The 16,583-nt window shown below is 37.6% G+C and overlaps 1 protein-coding gene and 1 pseudogene across 3 annotated transcripts in view; one reads left to right on the forward strand and one right to left on the reverse strand.

Moving 5' to 3' along the window:
* SPTA1 (spectrin alpha, erythrocytic 1) overlaps window positions 1–8,851 on the forward strand; it is a 129,003-nt gene extending 120,152 nt beyond the window's left edge. Inside the window, exons 44-52 of one of the 3 annotated variants that reach the window (XM_019751299.3) lie at window positions 1,435–1,731; window positions 2,557–2,669; window positions 3,850–3,867; window positions 4,325–4,376; window positions 5,549–5,736; window positions 6,621–6,674; window positions 7,049–7,195; window positions 7,938–8,082; window positions 8,589–8,851. In XM_019751299.3, the coding sequence (XP_019606858.2) occupies window positions 1,435–1,731; window positions 2,557–2,669; window positions 3,850–3,867; window positions 4,325–4,376; window positions 5,549–5,736; window positions 6,621–6,674; window positions 7,049–7,195; window positions 7,938–8,082; window positions 8,589–8,714 (1,140 nt within the window). In that variant the 3' untranslated portion in view covers window positions 8,715–8,851. The remainder of the gene's footprint in view (window positions 1–1,434; window positions 1,732–2,556; window positions 2,670–3,849; window positions 3,868–4,324; window positions 4,377–5,548; window positions 5,737–6,620; window positions 6,675–7,048; window positions 7,196–7,937; window positions 8,083–8,588) is intronic. The other 2 variants (XM_074318724.2, XM_074318725.2) reach the window with 2 other exon arrangements.
* Window positions 8,852–13,601: 4,750 nt separating this feature from the next.
* On the reverse strand, window positions 13,602–14,533 carry LOC109457971 (olfactory receptor 10Z1-like; annotated as a pseudogene).
* Between the last annotated feature and the right edge of the window lie 2,050 nt (window positions 14,534–16,583).

Consider the following 16,583-nt stretch of genomic DNA (forward strand, 5'->3'; position numbering starts at 1 on the left):
TTTAAGAAATAAAACCAGAAAACTGTGTGGAAAAAAAAAAAGAAAGATACTCAGAGTCATTCAGAACATATGGATAACTCCAGAGAGTATTGCAGGAAAAAGAATACAAGTTAGAGGGTAGGAAATAGGTTTAAGCAGGGGATTCAAGCATGAAATAAGCCCTAAATAAGGTTTAGAAGAATGGTAGGAAAATAATTCAGTATATACAAAGAGACATCAGAGACGTGTGGTCTGCAGAAGATCAGAATAAAGAGGAAGGCATAAAGGATGGGATAGATTTGCTTATCCCACAACCTACTTGTTCATTTAATCATTTATTCATTCATTTAGCACCTTTTTCTTTTAGTTTTTTTTTTTTTTTAATTTATTGGGGTGACAATTGTTAGTGACATTACATAGATTTCAGGTGTACAATTCTGTATTACATCATCTATAAATCCCATTGTGTGTTCACCACCCAGAGTCAGTTCTCCTTCTATCACCATATATTTGATCCCCCTTACCCTCTGGTAACCACTAAACTATTGTCTGTGTCTATGAGTTGAGTTTTTTGTTTCTCATTTGTTTGTCTTGTTCTTTTGCTGTTTTTGGTTTATATTCCACATATCAGTGAAATGAAACTGGACTGCTATCTGTCACCATGTACCAAAATTAATTCAAAATGGATCAAAGACTGAAGCATAATACCTGACACAATAAACTGTATAGAAGAAAACATAGGTACTAAACTTATGGACCTTGGGTTCAAAGAGCATTTTATGAATTTGACTCCAAAGGCAATGGAAATAAAAGCTAAAATAAACGAATGGAGTATATGAAACTCAAAAGCTTCTGCACAGCAAAAGAAACAATCAACAAACTAAAGAGGCAACCAACTGAATGGGAGAAGATTTTTGCAAACAGTGCCTCCGATAGGGGCTAATATCCAAAATACACAAGGAACTCGTGAAACTCAACAACAAAAAAGTAAACAACCCAATTGAAAAATGGACAGAGGACCTGCAGAGACATTTCTCCATTTAGCACCTATTTTTACATGTTTACTATGTACCAAGTAGAATTGAAACACAGACTTCAGAATAGGAAATCTTATCATCAAAAATGACCTTTGCCACTTTTGGACTCTTAGAGCTAAAACAAATCTAGAAGTCATTCAACCTTTTCATTTGTAGATGATGGAAAACTTGGCCACTTTCATTCAACGAGAAAATGTCAGGATCAGAGCTTATACCTCAAATTCACATGTCCATCTACCTGATCATGTGGTTCCCATTGGTTTTAGTTCTGCCCTCTTAGAATGTTGGCCCTGAAAATATTTGAAGACAGTCTTTTTTTTTTTTTAATGCTCAGTCTTTTGTCTCTTCTCTTTAGTCTTTTCTTCTTCTATTCTCTTCCTATTGGGAAAAATGGAGGTATACTTTTCTTCCTCTGTAGGCTGAGGAGCTATTCATGGAATTTGCATACAAGGCTTCAGCTTTCAATCACTGGTGTGAAAATGCTGAGGAGGACCTGTCAGAGCCTGTGCACTGTGTCTCCCTGAATGAGGTTCGCCAGCTGCAGAAGGACCATGAGGCCTTCTTGGCCTCCTTGGCCAGGGCCCAAGAAAACTTTAACTATTTGCTAAAGCTAGACCAGCAGATTAAGGCCTTAAATGTGCCCTCCAGCCCTTATACCTGGTTAACAATGGAGGTCCTAGAAAGGATCTGGACACACCTACCTGACATCATCAAGGTAACTTGAAGCACAGTAGAGATTTCCTTTGACTAGAGTAATCATGAACATTTAGATTATTATCCAAGTTGAGAAACTTTTAAAAAGGAAATGGACACTATTAATCAGGACAGCAGTCATATACTGGGAAGTCTAAAAAAAATTTGGAAATAAATTTATTATAGGTATAGCTCTGTGCCCCATAGTTCAGACAGTTTCATGCTTATGGGTGTTCAGCAGTGATTTAGGGAAGCAAACACAAGCTCTAGGAGGTAGTTCTAAAAATGCGTCACAAAAAGTTCATAAGGTTTGTATATATCTTTACAGTCTATATATTCCCGCATCCAAGGCATTCTTTGTTTTATACACACCTCCAAAATGGCCTTTCAAATGTGTTTTTATTTAATTTTTGTTTGTCTATGATAATGTTCATTACAGAAACTATAAAAAATATTTAAAAGTTTAAAAAAGGAAAGTTTCACCATAAAATCACCAATTTTATGTGGCAACGCTTATTACTACCTTTCCCTTTAAGGCTGCTTTTATGTTCATTTAAATGGAATTTCACCTGGAAAAAAAATTGAGAAAAGATTTGCCTTATTACTTGATTATTTGTTACTGGGATTGGTCTTTGAGACTCTGCAAGTACTTATGGGAAGTGACATGAGCTTTTTTCACCTTTTGGAGATAAGAATAGATGGGCTGGAAGAAATGTGAACACATAGGCACATGGCTCTCGAAGATAGGTTAGATTTGGGAAAGTTAATAAGTGTAGCTGAGCCTGGGAACCAGCCATTTTATTGCAAAGAAAGGTCTTCAGTATGTACCTGTGACTTGGGGTTTCAGGAACGAGAGCAGGAGCTGCAAAAGGAAGAGTCAAGACAGGTCAAGAACTTTGAGATGTGCCAGGAGTTTGAACAGAATGCCAGTGCCTTCCTTCAGTGGATCTTGGAGACCAGGTATGTGTGCTACCTCAAAACTTATGATCCCTATAGCACACATTCCATTTCTTATAAGGATAACATACATATATGAGGGCCTAAGGACAAGGGACTCCTACAGCATTTATGCTGTCCTAAAATCACCATGTCCTATTTGTGTTTTATACTTTTAATTGATAGCTTTCTGAATCAATCCTTGAAAAATTGAGAATTTCATATTGCTATCCATTGTGTACCCTTCAGCATTCTCTCCTTGATGCTCTCACTTTTTTCTCTGTTGCCTATTACAGTCCAAAAATAATGACAGTCCCTTATGTTTGCATACCACTTTTCACTTTACAAAGTACTTCTATACCCATTACATCACTTAATTTTTAGAGCAGCCTTGAAAAATGTACAAAGCAGATCTTATTACCTCTTGTTTCCAAGTGTGGAAAGAAGTTGAATAGATAAATTGACTTGCTCAAGGTCACATAGGTGTTTATTGACACAAGCAGAATCAGAGCATATTGTGAACACTTAATATGAAGCTCTTATATTGCCTGACTACTAAAGCTGTGATGAGAATCAAGTGAAATAATATATGCTCATTGCTTTTACCAAGTGCAAAATGTTCTATATGTAAAAATAACATTTGTCACATCATTTAGGGCAAATAACCTGGAAAAGAGGAGACTGAGAAGGTGTAATACGTTAGAATAAATGATCTAAATTGGTAGACTGTACCCAGTAGGTAGGTCAGAATTGTGGAGGTTTGAGAGTTAAAATGGTGGTTTAGACAATCCATGATATATACTGTTTCTACACACCACTAACAAGGATAAATCAAACAATTAACAGAAAGAAATCCTGTATCATAGCTAAAGTACATCTGACAAAAAGCAGAGGAAATACAGCTCATCCTTATCTGCCTCTGGTTTTGGTCCTTCATCCCCTGGGAGCATGTGGCCAACACCAAGCATGTCACCTGATAACTGTGGTCTTCATCCTACAGCAAGTAGCTGCACGGAAGGTTCTTAGCTTCTCAGTGTGGAAGAGACTTTTGGAACAGTAGGTGGAGCATGTTCATATGTTTTTGGCTACAAAGGATTGAGAATGCTTCATAAATCTGAAGAAAAAAGATCATTAAAGTAGTCCATGTTAACATATGATTTCCCTTTTTTCTTTTCCGATTCCTGTTCCGGTTTTCCGTGTCCAGGGCTTATTTTCTGGATGGGTCAGTATTGTATGTTATTGTACTTTTTTTGTTATAAAATTCTGGAATAATTAGCTAAAGAGGAATAATTCACTAAGGCATCTTCATCCCGTCTCAATCTGATGTTTTCTAAATAAAAATGTAGGGTGAAAAAGAGAAGCCTAATATATCATTCTAGCTCCACACCCCACCAGTGAAGTCTTGCCTACATTAGGTTAAGGGTATGTTTGAGGATAAAAATTAGGAGGGAGGTCTGGAAGCCTTCTCATAGGCAGAGAAAAATCTATCTGGCAACGTTGCCAATAGACAGAGCGGTTTGGTTTCATGAAAATTTGGTGTTACGAAAATTTATTTCAGAGAAGCCGTGTAACTTGGAAGAAGTAGCAGTAGAGAAGTGTAGGGGCTCTGAGTTTGTCTGTCTGTGTGAAATACTGATCTCTGATATTATAAGTAATATTTTCCTCTGCTTCTTAACTAGATCTTTGCTGAAAGAAACAGGAACTCTGGAATCCCAGTTGGAAGCAAATAAAGTAAGTAATGTTTATTCATTAGCTCAGGATATTGCCAGAATTACAAGGTGTGCAAAAAGGGTTGCTTAAAGAAAACTCTTAGGAATACTTTTAGGTAAATGCCCTGGCCTGAAAGTCAAGAGCCTAAGGCTCCGGTGCCAACCCTGCCAAAAATTTCCATTCTAACCATTTGCTACCACTTCATGGACATCAGATTGCTGAAATAGCTGAACTTCAATTTCTGTATCTATACAATGGAGTTAATAATACCTACGTTATAGAGTTACTATTAGGTTGGTGCAAAAATGATTGCGGTTTTTGCAATTATAATTAACCTTTTAAACTGCAATTACTTTTGTACCAACCTAATATGTTGATTAAGTAAGGGAACAAATGCAAAAGCTCCTAGCCTACAACTTGAAACATTGACAAATTTCTGTTATTATTTGATAATAACAATTAATTGATAATGCAATTCAATCTAGATGATCTCTTATCAATTGAGTGAAGCAGCGGGCTACAGGGGTGTCTCTTAACCTTATTTTCATTATTGAACCTCAGGAGAGAGAGAAAAATACTAAAGAATAAGATGTCAGGTAGGATTGATCTTTGCAGGACTGCAAGCCATTGTAATATCTAATGTTTTTTACCAACCCCCATCATCATTCACTCCTACTCTATCTACGAAAAATATTCCCTGGTTGAGAAAGCATGATCTAGAGGCAGAAATTTGGCATATAATGTGCCTGAATGACAGGAACATTTTATGGAATTCCACTCAAGGAGGTCCAAGAGTAAACACTGTGGAGCTTAAGTAAGCCTGAGAACTCAACTACAATCAATAGTGCAGACAATTCATGATGAAAACCACTGGGAGCTGATGATGCATGGATCTTGGAAATTCTACCCTTTCCTATCTGTAGTATAAAACTACTAACTCTTTGTATATTACAGATTACCAGAATGCGAGAGGTCATATCACTTAATCTTCTACCACTTTATCAGTGAGGAATAGAGAAGTTAAATGGTTTTCCTGAGCAGTTCATTTCTCATGGAGGACAGGAATATCCTTGAAAATAATTGAAAAGGAGCAATTAGGGGAAACCCAAAGACATTAGTATCTTATCCTCACTCCCAATCCTAGGTTTACACAGGTGCCCTGGGTGACTGTCACTCTTCTTCCCTTTTTCCAGAGGAAGCAAAAGGAGATCCAGGTGATGAAGCGTCAGCTGACCAAGATTGAGGATCTGGGGGACAACTTAGAAGAGGCTTTGATCCTGGACATCAAGTACAGCACCATTGGACTGGCCCAGCAGTGGGACCAACTCTACCAGCTTGGGATACGAATGCAACACAATCTGGAACAACAGATACATGCCAAGTACTGAGAACCTATGTCCAGGACTGGGGAAGTGTGTGGATGGTATTAGGTGTTAGGAACTTAACTTCAAGGGCTAGAATTTGGGGTACTGGATAAAAGAGCTGCTTCAGAGATAGTACACTCACCATCTTCAGAACCAACATTCTCTTTTTACTGTCCCATAGAATGACTGTTTCTCTTTATTCTATTATGAAATAGGAGACAGTGCTCTCATGGTCCTGAATCTACTCATCATCCAATTCTCAGAGTCCCTTTACCATCTTATGTAATCTCTTCAGAAAAGCATTCCCTTTTGTAAAATTCCCTGTAAAAATGTCTAGAATGCAAGAAATATTCAAGGTAGAGGGCAGAAGAGCTGAATTTATTTTTTCTAAAGAAATTAACTGTATTAAAGAAGCTTTAGGTCTCCATAGCTTTTTGGCAGTTATTATCTAAATCAGAGATTGGCAAACTTTTTCTGCAAAGTGTCTGATAATAAATATTTTAGACTTTGTGAGCCACATAGTCTCTGTTATAACTACTCAACTCTGCTGTTGTGGAGAGAAAGTAGCTACTGATAATTTATATGAATGAGCATGGACACGGTCCAATAAAATTTCATTATGGACACTTAAATTTGAATTTCATGTAATTTTTATGTTTAATAAAGCATTTTTCTTCTTTTGATTATTTTCAACCATGTAAAAATGTAAAAAATATTCTTAGCTCACTGACTGTACAAAAGCAAGTGACAGATTGGATTTGACCCATGAACCATGGTTTGCCAAGCCCTGAATTAAATGAGTTGTATAGCATATTGCTCACTAAAATTCTCTATTTCATGTGGCATGTCTTCTGCTTTTCTCTGTTTTGCTTAATGGCTTAATTAATGTTTTTCTTTTTAGAGATACCATAGGTGTGAGTGAGGAGACACTAAAGGAGTTTAGCACAACCTATAAGTGAGTATAACTTTGTAGTTGATTGGTTCTTTGTTTTTCAGTCCACTCAATTAATTTCCAAATAACAACTTTTCCCTCAGTGTGGCTTTATAGGATCTTACATGAAGATCTAGTTATGTTGTTTAGCTTCAAGTTATAGCTTATAATATGTCTATGAGATTCCTGGACTTTAGAAAATACATTTCTTTTGTGTTCAACATTTTATGCTTTTTCCTCCATTTATTATAAATGTAGAAACACAGGCAAGCGCTCCACTCAATTCTCTGATAACATTATGTCACGTTAATAAAGCCCCAGCCGATGCAACAAGAACTGTTCTTTTCTGTTGTAATCTGGGTCTCTGTTGAACTTTATAAAATGTTTTTATTCTTTAGACAATTTGATGAGAATTTGACAGGGTCCTTGAGTCACAAAGACTTCCGGTCCTGCCTGAGAGGACTCAATTACTACTTGCCCATGGTGGAGGAAGGTGAACCTGAGCCCAAGTTTGAGAAATTTCTGGATGCTGTCGACCCAGGGAGGTAGGAAGAAGGCCAAGGGCCAGACCGGAGCAGGAAATGGGTCTTGGAGGGACAAGCACAGAAAGTAAAATGATCCATAAAACATGAAATTAGCTCATCTTGAAAATAAGAAGATACAGATTACCATAAACGAACTGGACAGCTTTTGGTGCCCTACCATGATTAGATCAGAAGTTTATGGCACTAACTCCAACTCAGGCACAAGCTCTGCAATTTGGTCAATTCCTGGTTATGTTTGACATATAAATTTCAGCTGGTTCTGAGAATGGAACCTGAGAGAAGAGTCCCTTCATGTGTGTAAGGTCCTATGGATGACTGACTCATGGGAGTGGGGTTGTTGTGTGTTTGTGAGGGTGTAGTAGTCATAGAGGGATCACATTATTGTTAGGGACTAATTCTTTCTAATACCAAGACCAAAGAAGACTAGAAATAGATGTCTTCAACTCCAGTTGTAGTGCTTGAGCTACCTAGATACTGGTGCTGATGGGAAATCCCCAAATTCGATGTAGTGTGTCAGGCTGAAAGACCCATAAGGAAATAGAGACTGGAACTTAGGAAACTGTTTATTTGGCATGAGGAGGAGGATCGAATAGAGATCATAGTCTCAGAATGCCGAGTTGGAATAGGCACTTGGAAAATCTGTCTTTCCTCCATCTCTGAGACACTAAGTAGGATGAGAAAGGGGCCTGCCTTCTTTTCTGGCTGTTGAGAAGACACAGTTCCTGATTCATTTCTCTCACAGGAAGGGTTATGTCTCACTGGAGGACTATACCTCATTCCTAATTGACAAGGAGTCAGAGAACATCAAGTCCAGCGATGAAATAGAGAATGCTTTCCAAGCCCTGGCAGAGGGCAAGGCCTATATTACCAAAGAGGACATGAAGCAGGTCAGAATTCAATTACATCTACTCTCATCATAATCTAGATTTTGTTAATCTCAGGCCTGGTTGCCTACTATAGGCACCTACCCTCCTCCCACCTCTTTTTTATTTCAGATATCATCTTGCTTTAGATATCGTTTGCTTTTGTCTCCATTTCATGTCACGATCAAAACCCACAGTCAATCTCTAATGACTATCAGGGTCAATTCCAAACCTGAAACTCAGTTTTCAAAGGGATTTCTTTTCCCATTTATTTAATAATCCAAATTTATGAAATAGAATAAATAGTGTAGTGAAAATGAGTGGGATTCTTTAGGTAAGAGCTAAATTGAAGAGATTAGTTCGTCTTACTCATTAGAAATTATGGATTTATGAGAAAGTATGTGATATGAACAGGGCTGGCTTCTTCTTCCACAGTTCCTCCACCCCCTGGGTGTAATGCATACTGGAAGCCCCAAGGAACCAGGTATTTTGAATCCCTATCACCTTATCTCTTTCTTTTTACGTTTCAGGCCCTAACCCCAGAACAAGTATCATTCTGTGCATCACATATGCAACAATATGTGGACCCACGGGGCCGAAGCCACCCTGCTGGCTATGACTATGTTGGCTTCACCAATTCCTACTTTGGCAACTGATAAGCAGCTTTTCCTGGATCATATAAAATCTTGGTGTGATGGGAAGTATTGGGGGATGAAGGAGACAGGCAAGTACAGAGGGTGGAAAGATAGTACTGTGTGTGTGTGTGTGTGTGTGTGTGTGTGTGTGTGTGTGTGTGTGTGTTTATTACATTTATTGCAGGACCTGAAAAAAAATCTCAACCTTGGGAGATATAAGGCATTAATAGAGTTGGAGGAGAGGGACCATGGGCTTATTTTGTATGAAACTAATTTCTACTGAGGGGTGTTAAGTTCTCTATTTTTTATTTGTTGGGTTCTATATGTCTTGATTATTGTTTTGTTCTGATTATAACATAAAGTTTTCATTTTAGAATTGTACACTTGAAACCTATGTAATTTTACTAATCGTTATCACCCAGTAAGTTAAATTAAAAAAAAATTAAGTGTTTTTAATAGGGCAATGTGAAGTAAAATGTTACTGACTTAGTTGGGCTTCTGTATTTCTGAGCACTGTACTATCATCTAAATTGGGTAGCTAATTGCATTGTAAATGAGGGCCATTGTAGAGTAGATAAATAAAATCCAAGATGATTTACAAACAAGTTCTCTTGAGCTTCAGAATGTGTTTAAATTCTTACATTTGAAAATGAAGATATTTGATAGCCTGAGGAATCTGTGTTGCTAATAATGTATAAATGTTTTTACTGATTTTTGCTTAAACAATTGGATAATGTGGAATATGACAATCCATAAGTATTTTGAAGAACATGTGGTACATATATATATATATATATATATATATATATATATATATACATATATATGTATGTATATATATATGTATATATATAATGAAATACTATTCTGCCATAAGAAAAGATGAAATAGTGCCATTTGTGACAGCATGGATGGATCTTGAGATTATTATGCTAAGCAAAATAAGTCAGACAGAAAAAGTCCAGAAACACATGATTTCACTGATATGTGGTATATAAAACTGAAAACAACAAAGGAACAAGGCAAACAAATAAAGAAATAAAAACTCATAGACACAGACAATAGTTTAGTGGTTACCGGAGGGTAAGGGAGGTGGGGATTGGGAGATGAGGGTAAGGGGGATCAAATATATGGTAATGGAAGGAGAACTGACTCTGGGTGGTAAACACACAATGTGATATGTAGACGATGTATTACAGAATTGTACACCTGAAACCTATGTAACTTTACTAATCATTGTCACCACAATAAACTTCAATTTAAAAAACTAAAAGTGTTCATAAATATCTAAACCATCTGATTATGAATTACCAAAAGTGGTTACAGTTGAAAAAAAAAGCAAAGTCCAATAAAACATCAAAAATAAGTATCATTTAATATCATATTTACCAAGTATGGAGATTCTAAAAAATGTGGCTTGTAATAACCAAAGGCAAAGGTGAGCATGGTTCCATTCTTCCCTCAACACCTACAAAGCATCTGCAAGGCCTAAATCAGATTATTAGACATATGGTGGGTCAAGAAATGCTCTTAATTTGCAAACAACCATTAACACCATCTTATAAAAGAGATTGGGTAGTACAGAGGCTAGAAAAGATAATATTTATCTGAAGAATCAACAAAATGCCATAAGAAGATAGCATTGTCAGAGTTACATACTTGTACAGCTCCTTCTAAAATAAGATTCTGGCCACCTGTGCACTCAAGCAAAGCATGGTAATATGGGAATCAGCATTCATAACTTAATTGGGGAATATAAATATTCAACATAATATTGTAACACTTAGAAGTTATATCAGATTTCCCTCTTCATTTCAAGGTTAAGTTTCCCCTAATTGATACTCATCTTTTCTTGACCTTCTGTTCACTTACTTTAAATTGGAATCCCTGACTTATTCTTACTAATTCTCTACTATACAACTTATAGATCGGAGCCTGCCTCCGAGTCCCTGCCATATGGCCATATCTCTGATTTTCTTTCATTATTCCTACTGCTTGGTTAGGTCTCCAACTCTTCCACTCCTACAGAATACTCCCTTTTATTTTTTATGTTCTGTCTGATACCAAACATTTGCTTGGAAGCCATCTGATTCTTCATTCCTATAGCTTGGCCCATTTCCCAGTATTTAATCCTCTCAAATCTCTGGATGTAGGTCCATATTCCTACCTTCTCCAGTCAGACACTGTGCCAGATAACACTTTACTATTCTTTTCCTGGTTATATTATGAAATATAAGATGCTGGACACTGCTGCACAGGTAAGCAATAAATAAGCTACCCTTAAGTGATACTGTCTAGAATCTTCAAATAGTAATAGATGGTTATATTGAGTGCTTTATGTATGGCAGACTCTGATCTAAAGATTTTATATTAATCTTTACCAAAAATCCCTATAAAATAGATACTGTTACCATTTCATTTTTCAAGTGAGAAAATGGAGGCACAAAAATGTTAAGAAACTTTTCCTAGGCCACACATCTAAACAGTGGCAAAACTAGGCTTTAAATGCAGGAAGTCTGATTCCAAAATCTCTGGTCTTAATTGTCTCTTTAAAAGACCATGAATTGGGCATATCTGGTCATGTTCACATCAAAGGAACCTCTGTTTCCCTGTGTGTACATGTGTGTACCTGAAAGGAGGGTTTATTCTTTTTGAGCACATTGTCATGTTCTCAATCAAAGGCAGGAATTTGAATCACTATATGGAAATTTTGTGAACTATTTCTGCCTGTTCTCACCACAAATCAATTGTGTCAAGGTCTATAGTGATTGGCTCCTAGAAACATCTCTTCTGAAAAATCCCACCAGATGATTTTTATACCCTTTCATCCTTAAGACTCATGCTTTTGAAACTTAGATAGAACTTTGAGTATTAATTAGCAATTCTTGGAACATCATTAACCACCATTGCACAGAGTACATTTAGTGAATGTTATGCTAGATGGACTGAATAGATTTTGGAAATTAATTTTCTCAAAAGCCTTAGTGCAATGAAGGATTACTTCTAGCTTATAGTGAAAAGCATTCTGGAGTACATAGCCTTTTTCCCCTCACACATGCCCTTTCTGCCATCTAATTTAAATACTTCTCTACAATCTGTTCTCTTACCTAGGGTCTAGCTTCCTTCTTCCCAAATTTAGTTTCCATCAAATTCTAACTAGAGAAATTGTTTTTTCCCTGAGACCATGGAAAAATATGAATTTCTATCTGAAAAAAAATTTTCCCAATATAAGTTCTCCCCTATCTCTCAAGTCTTATCCTATTTCTAACTCATTGCTAAATCATATGAATTCTACAGTTTCAAAATCTGTTATGTTTGTAAATTCCTTCGGTTTCCAACACCACTCATCATGTTATGGTCTCTTTGCCTTTCTTTAGCATGATGACAATGGAGTTCTTACTGATCTCCTTCCCTCTGTTTTCTCCCTGCTGAGATCCATCTTTGTCTCTGCTGCTGGATTAATCTTGCTAAGTCATTTCCCAGAGGCCACTCTACTCTTTGCTCAAAATTTTACTGTGTCTTATCTCCCACTGCCAAAAGGATCAAATCTGAAGCAGGGTATCCAAACTGCTGTCCACGAAGAAGTCTTAACCCAAGCTAACTTATCAGAATCATTTGTGAGACATTTTTAGTCCCTCTGGACACTCTGAAACAAGCATATATTGTCTTTCCACTGACACTTTAGTTATTCTGCTTTTTCTTCTTAAAATATACTTTCTTCCCACTTACTGTGTTCAAAACTCACCCATCCTTTAGGACCATGTTTAAGTACTATCTTAGAAATGAAACCTTCTCTGATCTCCACCAAGAATAACCTCTCCCTAAATAAAGCTAGTGTCACTTGGCATTATCAATAGTAGCAGCTGACATTCATTGGAAAATTATTATTATCCAGGTATTGTGCTAAATTATTTACATGCATGATCCTGCTTAGTCAACAATGCAAAACTATGAAGTTGCAACCATTTTACAGATGAGGACGTTGAAGCTGAGAAAGCTTAAGTAATTTACCCAGGATCACACAGTAAGTTTCAGAGCCTGTATTCAAACTCCTACCTGAAAGCTGCAAGAATTAATTACAGCTTTACTTATCCCTAAGACTGTCTGGCACCACGCATAACATACTGTAGGTGGAAAGTGAAATAGGCACAGTACGGTGATTCCGTCAGAGATAGTATCCATGCTAGGGTGTGGTCCAAGTGAGGAGGTCCTTGACACCCAAGATTATGAGGCCATTAGAGAGCAACAAAAATTATCAAAAGAAATAGGGGACAAATATATTTTCTGAAATAAAATATACCCAAATAGGAGAACCAATGAAAAGGAAGAGGGCAAAGTAATGAGCCAGAGATAGAGAGGATACTATATAAAAAGATGAAAGACATCCAGTGGTAGCAAGAGAAAATAACCTACCTTTTCATTTAGCAAACCATTTAAACTAAATGTCAAACTGATAGTCACTGAGTTTCAGATCTTGGAAGAATATTATATGTTGAATAGTCTAATTATGTAATTATTTTAGAAATCTCTACAGGATCCCTGATAGGGTCTCAGCCAATTCTGTTTTGAACTTGAGCACTCTAAACTCCTCTCATCTTGCTCAGATCAGTTAGAAATTTCTTAATGAGTTGGGTTTCAGTAAGTAGGGGTGGCATCTATTAGGCTGAAAGTAAAAATTCAGATTCTGAGCTCAGTGTGAGTTAAGCACAATGAATAGAGCTGGAAACCTTGCCTCTGCATCTCTTTGCAACCCTAAGGGAAGTGCAGGAGGAGGCAGGTGGAACTCTTCCAGGGTCTTGATGGTATAACAGCTTTGGTATGAGGCCCTGAATACCTGGCCCATTGTCCTGGGTACATGGTCTATGTCCAATCTATGTAGAGGAGATGGTCCCTCTGGGGTAGCCTTTATCATTTACCCAGTAATCTCCCTTGGAAAATGCTTCTCAGAGCTGTCTGCACAGCCTGGTTCCTTAGACTATATACAATGAGGTTGAGGAGAGGGATCACCACAGTATGGGTGACAGCAATAAGCTGATCATGCTCAAGAGAGTAACTGGATTTGGGTTGCAAGTATATGAAGGAGGCACAGCCATAATGAACAATGACCACTGTGAGGTGTAAGGCACATGTGGAGAAGGCCTTCTGTCCCTCCATGGAGGGGATCCTCAGCATTGCTGCCAACATGTAGGCATATATAATGGTAATGAAGGAAAAGGAGACCAGGAGGACCAGCAAGCTGAGGATGCAGATCCCAGTTCACTCAGGCCTGTATCCCCACAGGCCAGGCTTAGCACCAGTGACATGTCACAAAAAAAGTGCTGGATCTCATGGGAGCTGCAGAATTGGAGGGGAAAATAACTAGTGTCATTCCCAAACCAAGAGATATCCACTCAGGAAGGAGATGTCAACCAACTGGTACAGAATGTAGGATTTACGTGGCTGGCATAGTGCAGTGGGGCACAGATGGCCACATATCTGTCAAAGCCCATGACAGCCAGAAGGAAGTAATTGGTACAAGCCCACAAGGCAGAGAAGAACATATGGGCAGCACAGCCCACATAGGAGATGGCCTGATCACCCATGACCAAGCCAGAGAGCATCCTGGGGATGATGCCCAAGGTGTAAACTGTTTCAGATAAAGATAGGAAAGAAAAGAAGAAGTACATCGGGGTGTGAAGATGGCAATCCAGCCAGATGACTTTGATAATGAAGATATTGCTGGTCAAGGTGACAAGATACAGAGAGAGGAACAATGCAAAGAGCAGGAATTGCAGCTCCCCAAAGCTGGAGGAGCCCAGGAAGACAAAGCCCTTCCAGGAGTTTGCATTGGTCTGGCCCATTCTGAGTGACATCTTTGATAGGTTTGCTGATTCCTTCCACCTTGTCAGTAGATGCCTAGTTTCTTTGGAAGGCAGGATGATGTGGATTGTTATTCTTTGTTCCTGTTGTAACTCAAAAAAGAATTTCTGATTTAGACAGCAAGCAAACTTCAGAAAGTTATTTGTTACATTAGAGATACAGAGTTATGGATCCATTCTCTCATACAAATATGTGCATACACACAAAGATGCACAATTATGCAGATATATGCTTGCAAACACATACATGTACATGCAGGCACATATATACGTGCATACCATATGCAAAGCACTCACATAATTATGCAAATGTCACACAATCAAAAATATGCATTGTAATTTCACCATTAATGACCATATCCACAAATATATCAGTCATACATATACCTTATAAATGCACATATATTCAGATTACACATAAATATGTAGCTATGTGCACCACACCTATATTTATACCAACACCAGGCATATACTGCTACATAAGAATACACATGTAGACAGAGTAACATTGCCTGTTAGAACTTGAGGTGGAAAAGAGGCAACCAACCAAATGGGAGAAGATTTTTGCAAGCAACGCCTCCAATAAGGGGCTAATACCCAAAATATATAAGGAACTCGTACAACTCAACAACAACAAAACAAATAATCCAATTAAAAAATGGGCAGAAGACCTGAACAGACATTTCTCCAAAGAGGACATACAGATGGCCAATAGATATATGAAAAGATGGTCAACATCACTAATCATCAGAGAAATGCAAATAAAAACCACAAGGAGATATCACCTCACACCAGTTAGAATGGTTGTCATCAACAAGACAAATAATAACAAATGTCGGAGAGGATTTGGAGAAAAAGGAACCCTCATACTCTGTTGGTGGAAATGCAGATTGGTGCAGCTGCTATGGAATGCAGTATGGAGGTTCTTCAAAAATTAAGAATAGAATTAGCATATGACCCAGCAATCCCTCTCCTGGGTATCCACCCAAAATCTGAAAACATTTATCCGTAAAGATATATGTGCTCCAATGTTCATTGCAGTTTTATTTAGGGTGGTCAAGACATGGAAACAGCCAAAGTGTCCTTTGATAGATGATTGGATAAGTAAGATGTGGTATAAATACACAATGGAATACACTATTCTGCCATAAGAAAAGGTGAAATAGTCCCATTTGTGACAACATGGATGGATCTTGAGATTACTATGCTAAGTGAAATAAATCAGACAGAAAAAGTTGAGAACCATATGATTTCACTGGTATGTGGTATATAAAGATGAAAAAAACAAAGGAACAAGACAAAAAAAAATGAAGAAACAAAAACTCATAGACACAGAGAATAGTTAGTGGTTACCAAAGAGTAAGAGGGGAGAGGTGTGGTAAATGAGGGTAAAAGGGATCAAATATATGGTGACAGAAGGAGAATTGACTCTGAGTGGTGAACACAAAATGTGATATATAGATGATGTATTACAGATTTGTACACCTGAAACCTATGTAACTTTACTAACAATTGTCACCCCAATAAACTTTAATTAAAAAAAAAAGAAAATTACAGACCAATATGTCTGATGAATACAGATGCAAAAGTCCTAAACAAAATTCTAGCAAATCGAATGCAAAGGTGCATTGAAAAGATTATACATCATGACCAAGTGGGGTTCATTCCAGGGGCACAAGAAGGTTCAACATATGCAAATCGATCAATGTGATACACCACATTAGGGTTTCTGGGAGGGAATTCTTGCCCGTTCTCAGGAATTTTTTTCGCTTTCCTGTTCCCGAATACCAAGATACAAACTGTTTTCTGTTCTCCATGATGAATTGTTTCCACAAAGTGACAGCAAATACCACCAACCACCTGGGTTCAAGGAGCCGATTTTCCTGATTTCCCGACCAACTTTTCTCGGGATTCAGGAATGGAAAAGTGAAAAAAATAATCCCGAGAATGGGTGGGAATTCCTGCCCAGAAACCCTAGCTATAAATAGGAAAAATGTCTAAGAGATACATTGTGAGTAGTACATTTATTTCC

Source organism: Rhinolophus sinicus, chromosome 7 (assembly GCF_057876585.1).
Source record: "Rhinolophus sinicus isolate RSI-liver-muscle chromosome 7, RSI-T2T, whole genome shotgun sequence".
Classification (NCBI taxonomy): domain Eukaryota; kingdom Metazoa; phylum Chordata; class Mammalia; order Chiroptera; family Rhinolophidae; genus Rhinolophus; species Rhinolophus sinicus.